At 34.5% G+C, this 6,000-nt stretch overlaps 1 protein-coding gene across 3 annotated transcripts in view; it reads right to left on the bottom strand.

The window, feature by feature from the left end:
* Positions 1 to 6,000, bottom strand: part of AP3B1 (adaptor related protein complex 3 subunit beta 1) — a 309,786-nt gene that overhangs the window by 16,394 nt on the left and 287,392 nt on the right. For 2 of the 3 annotated variants that reach the window (XM_003759422.4, XM_031966179.1), the window contains exon 25: positions 1,326 to 1,423. In XM_003759422.4, coding sequence (XP_003759470.1) covers positions 1,326 to 1,423 — 98 coding nt within the window. Of the gene's footprint in view, positions 869 to 1,325; positions 1,424 to 6,000 lie in introns of all 3 variants that reach the window. The other variant, XR_004233861.1, reaches the window with a different exon arrangement.

Raw genomic sequence — 6,000 nt, 5'->3', positions numbered from 1 at the left:
TTTTATAGCTGGACATAGGATTGCTCTCTTGTCCTTCTTTTCTTTATAAATACACATTATTTCATCCCCATGACAGGGCAGAAGGCAAGGAAGCACATCCAAATATCTGCTTTACTACAATGAGGAATACAAGTAAGTATATTTTCCCTTCTCTAATATGGGGACCATAATTCTGTATGTTCTATTCCACATCTTGCACAATCTGAGAACCTGGCTGATATTACTTGATGGCATTGACACCATGAGGTTTTTAGTTGTCAGTTTTCTAATGATATTGGAAAATGTAGAAAAACAAAGACATTGTGTAGCATTTAAATATTTCCCAAGTATGTAGAATTTTATAATATTTTTTTTTGGTAGATGGAGGAAACTGGAGGTCCAGATCTGTGATTCATTAATTTAGGCAGCTTCCATTGAAAAGACTTCCTTGACCAATGCTGGTCGGCACCTGCTGTACACAGCTCAGAGCCTTAGAAAGTTGCCGGGAAAACCGAGAGGTCAAGAGTTTTGCCCAGGTCACATGGTGTGTGTCAGAGGCAGGACCTGAACCCATGCAGTCTTGACTCAGGTCTATCCACTTTGTCATGCTGCATAATCAGTGTGTCCTCTAAGGACACCTAAAGCTATTTCCCATTATTCATATGAGGAAAGGCTCAGTCCAATTAGCAGTTGCGTTTGAGATGAGCACCAGAGACATGAACTATACGAAACTATTTTACATTTATAAGTGGTTATTTACAAATGTGTTGGTTCAGATACATTTCTAAAATACAGCATTTCTTCTGAACAGAATTATTCCAGAAGGCAATGAAGGAGTTTGTATATTGGAGCCAGGAATAAGTTTTGAAGGGTAAAGAACCTTAATGTCCTAGGAGAAAAAAAAAAAGTACATTAGATGTACATGAGAAATGGTCATGTAAGGAAAGGTAATATTGACATAAAACACTGTATTACCACACATTCAGGTTTCTAGTTGTTGGTAAGTCCCCAAATTTTGCCATTAACACTAATTCAAAATGCATTAGTGTACCATCAAGTTGACAAACCATAACTCCCAGGTCTAAAAACTTGATTGTGAATTCAATTTACTATGAGTTTTCTTTTTAAAAGACATATTAATCAATTTTCAAATATCACTGGAATGTATATGGCCTATGCTTTTAAGATTATTTGATAAAGGAAAATCATTAGTAGATTAGAAGAGCATATACCGAAACCCATTAATGCCTATGTATTTCTGATCACTTATATTAGATGACCTGTCAGAAGAGCAAGCAAATGTTATTTGGGATATAAATTTCCAGCAAAATGAAGTAATTTCTCACCTTGCTCTCTCCTAAAATCTTTCTCTGACATGGCCACAGGTAAAAGAAGCTCTCCAACAGGTGGCTGGATATTAACACTGAAGCAATCATCCTTTGTACTAAGGGAAGGAAACATAAGACAATTGTCAAGATAATTAATAATTAATATTTTCCCTTAATATTTGTAAAGTTTAAGAAATGCAATTGTACTACAAGATGATTTCCTTTGATTACGTTCTCCTGAATAAAAGCCCAGGAAATTTATTTTTAGAGAAACAGCAAAGGAGATAATCTTTTCATTAAAAAAGAATAATTAAGGTACATAATTATAATAATTAAAGGCAATTTACATTACATTGTCACTTCCTAAAATGTGGGAGAAAACCAGGGGTAAATTTGTGCAGGTTATATAGAAGATCTAGTCAACTAGAGAACTACTCTATATAGTTTGCTAAATAAAGAAGTAATATATTTCTTTATCTTCATATTTATAAGTCTAAAATGTTGAAACTGACAGGCTATATTTGTAAGTTGTTGGGAAAAATTTCTCTTCTCACAATATAGGGGTCAGTCTTTGGCCCAGCTGTGTGTATTCAGTATGATGCTATACTTTTGCTAAATGAATTGTAACATTCATATTTTTACAAAAGCTCTAATTCACTTTCAGAATTGTCTCTGAACACTACAAATAGTTAAAAAAAAAAAACACTTCAAAATGAAGGTAACATTAAACTTAATGATAACATCTTTAGTTTAGTGGTTTTGTGATTCTAGAATGAGGTGGCAATTTTTTTTTCTCCAGATCTTTTATTTCCATTATGGAATTCCTCCTGGTGAGGAAATTCCCTCTGCTAATAAAGATTAGTCTGATCTACAACTTATAGGCTTGCAGAGTTGTCTGGTGTCCACCTAGAGAGTAAATAACTTGCCTAAGGTTAACCAATCACCAATGACTTATAGGTGGGACTTCAACCAATGTCTAGTGGCTCCAAGACCGGGTCTTTATTCAGTATGAAACACTGCCTATTGATTAGCAAATAACATACAAAATATTTCATTTAAAACTTCAATGTAGTAAGAACAAATCAGATTTATATAGCATTTTATGTGCTTAACAAACACTTTTCTCACAATATTCCTGAAAAGTAAGAAGTATAAGTATCATTATCACCAATTTAAAGATAAAGAATCAGAGATTCAGAGAAAAGATATGAATTATCTATGGACCCACAAGTAAGTGTTGGGATTTGGATCAAATCTAGATTATCTGACTCTAAATCAAGTGCTCTTTCTATGATACCAGCTCTGCCAAATTAAACTCATTAATAGGAGGGGAAAAAATACCTGATTAATAATCATAGCATTCTAATGAATTCAGAGCTTTAAAAAAAAAATTTTTTTTAAAGTCTGATGCTTGAAGTTGGATGGATGGCCAAAAGTAGCTGACAAACCATATTTATATTTATACACACATATATATGTGTGTGGGTGTTTTAGTTTCTTCCAGGGAAACCACTATATCTCCTAGAAAATATTTATATACTGACCTGATTAAAATAATGAATAAAAACAAAAGATGAATGATTTCATGCATGTAGGTATTCAACCCATCAGTGTAGATAGATCATAATCTATCTCCATGTTTTAGTAGAGAATTTTCAAATTGTTGTAGTTGAAAGAAAACTCTTCTGGTGATAACTGTAACTCAAAAGCCTAAAAGTGAAAGGGGCCTTTATAAAGAGCCAAGAAATCCAAATCTGGACAAAAATTTCCCTTATGTCATACCTATCAACTTGTAGTCCACTCCCACAGCAAGGAATGAGGCAGCCCATTCAACTTGTAGGTAGTGTTGAATGGTTAAAATCTATGGCCCAGCCATATTAAACTTCCTGCTCTTCTAACACCACCTGATGTTGGCTGTCCCCCATTCCCAGAATGCTCCTACACCACCCATCTGAAGTTCTGCTTCCCTTTAAGTCTTCAAGGTCACCTTCTGCATGAAGCTTTTCCAGCCCATTTCTACTCATTCCTTGTTACAGATCCTCTGAAGGTTAACTTTTCTCTCTGTTTTGCACATAATTATATATGTGCACATAGTCTCCCTCATTGAAAAATGAGTTCTTTGGGACAGGGAGTATTTCACTTCTACCTTGCATCCCCAGAGACTAGCACAGTGCTTGATACACAGTAGCTGCTTGATAAATGCTTGCTGATTGGCTCATTAAGAGGTTTTTCTTTCTATAGAGGTAAAAATCTGTCTCTTGGCAACTTCCATCAATTACTCCCTTTGGTACACTGTGGCTAAACACAAGTCCTTCTCCCACATGAAAGCCTTACAAATACTTGAAACTATTATCATACAAGTTTTCTTTTTTTTTCCAGGATAAATATCCCCAGTTCCAATTGAGTTTTGCCATTATTCTGTCATCCATTATTACATTTCATCAATTCCAAGCAGTCTCAGTCCTTCTTTGATCGTCCTATTTCCCCCAAATAACCAAACAGCAAAACTATACACACTCCATTCTGTTGTCCTCAGTTTTCCTCTGCTCATCCTTGGCGTTATCTCTCTTGACTCCTTTGACTAATTGTGCCATGTATTTGTATGCCTCCTCTATCACAATCAGTCCTGTACTGTGAAAATGAACACACTCCCAGCCAAAACTGTTGACTCAAACTGTACTTTAGAGTTTATGCTCCATGATAATTTTGCTAAAAGAGTTTTTCCTATGCCATATTTTTAACAACGAAGTGAGATTTTAATCTATCAACCAACAAGTTAACATATTACTGGGAGAAGAGAACCATACTAATATTGACATTCTCCTTATAAATGATCTGAAAAAAAAAAATACCAGAAAGAAGTTGTAACTAAGAGAAAGAATGGTTCATAAGTCAAATGTGAAGGAGCAAATACATTATGTGGCAAAGTTGATTTCATCATGTCCCTGAAGATGGTGAGAAACACCATTTCAGGGGACATTTGGTCATCTTCTCTTGCAGAGCTCATGATCAGAATAAGCAAAAAACCTACAGTGAAGTTAATTGCTGCTTCTGTACTAATAAGTGCTGCTGAAGATAAAGTAGAGAATTAGATTATTCCTACCAAGTCAACATATACGTTACTACTCAGTGACTTAAGAGGTATACATAAGGCAAAATCACGAAAAATATATTGGAAAACAGAGACCAAAATTAAGACGTCAAAGAGGTCAAAGGCTTGCAAAGCATAAAAGAAGGCTTTCACCTATGGGCTACATAGGTGGTGCAGTAGAGTCAGAAGACCTGAGTTTAAATCCAGCTTCAGATCCTTACTAGCTGTGTGATCCTGTGCAAGTCTCTGTTTGCTTTAGTTTCTTCATAAGTATAGATAATAATAGTACCCAGCTTCCAGGTTGTTGTGAGAATAAAATGAGATAATATTTGTAAAGCACAGTGATGCATGGTAAATGCTTTATAAATTTAAGTTGTTTCAGGAATATTTTCCCCAAGAAGTTAGATAGTACTGAATACAGTGAACGCCAAATACTATCTTTGAAAAAGAAATCAACATCTTGACTGCACTGGGAAAAACCAACCACAATATTAACTACTCCTCAGAAAGTAATGGCAAAAACATCAATGTCTGACCTCTAAGTCCATATAAAACTTTTATGACAATGATTTACACACTTATCTTTATTAAAAAAAATTCTTGATAAAACTGCATGATATATAATAAATAAACTTGTCCATGAAATGAGATAAGGAAATAGGTCTTTCTTCCCTCCTTAGCTTATGTCAAGTTGCATATTTTTTTAGATTTAGTTGTTGCACTTGTTTGTTTTGATGAACTGAGTTATTCATTTTTTACTCTTTATTTATTGGCAAACTAGGAGAGAAGAACACTATATTTAGAAATGGAAATTATGTAAAAACAAAAAGAGATGAACAAAAACAGTTTTTATAAGGAAAAAAAAACACCAACAGTTTTCATTACCTCTCTGGACAATATACTCTTTCATAACAATGGGCAGTTAAGCAAGCTGACACATGGACTACATCTGTTAGTATATACTTTATTCCCTATATACCACTCCTCACCCCATTCTACCCTGCCAGAACTCTCTCTTGTAATAAAGAAAAATAATCAAATGAAGCTTTCAGCAACTGTGTCCATCTGAGTTTGCCACATTTGGCATTCATAGTACTTCACCCATTTCCCTACCAAGCAGGGAGGAGTTACCTCAAAATCACTCTACTCTTCTATCTCCGTGACTTTCCGTATAGATTGGGTTTCCCTTCCTCTGCTAACTTCCTTTAAGTAGTTCCTTCTACATCCTGATGTGGCCTCAAGTACCTTGAATGCAAGGACTATTGAATTTTTGTCTTTTATCCCTACAGTTTAACATAGGACTTGTCACATAACAGGCACTTAATAAATGTCTGTAGATTGATTGTCCTCTTGAATCAATAATGGTCACTGCATTTAAACTACATTCAGGTGCCTATGTTGTTTTGGTGTTTGTGTATGTGTGTGTGTGTATAAACATATATATTATTGTAGTCATTGTGCACCTTTTATATACATATATATATTATTGTAGTCATTGTGCACCTTTTATATACCTATATATTATTGTAGTCACTGTGCATTTTTTTTCCTGAAAAAGCAGAAGCTTTATTCACTCTGCATAAGTTCATATAAATCTTCCTA

The sequence above is a fragment of the Sarcophilus harrisii genome, chromosome 1 (genome assembly GCF_902635505.1).
Source record: "Sarcophilus harrisii chromosome 1, mSarHar1.11, whole genome shotgun sequence".
Classification (NCBI taxonomy): Eukaryota; Metazoa; Chordata; class Mammalia; order Dasyuromorphia; family Dasyuridae; genus Sarcophilus; species Sarcophilus harrisii.
Note: the sequence above shows the minus strand (reverse complement) of the source record. Positions and strands in the feature narration are given on the sequence as shown.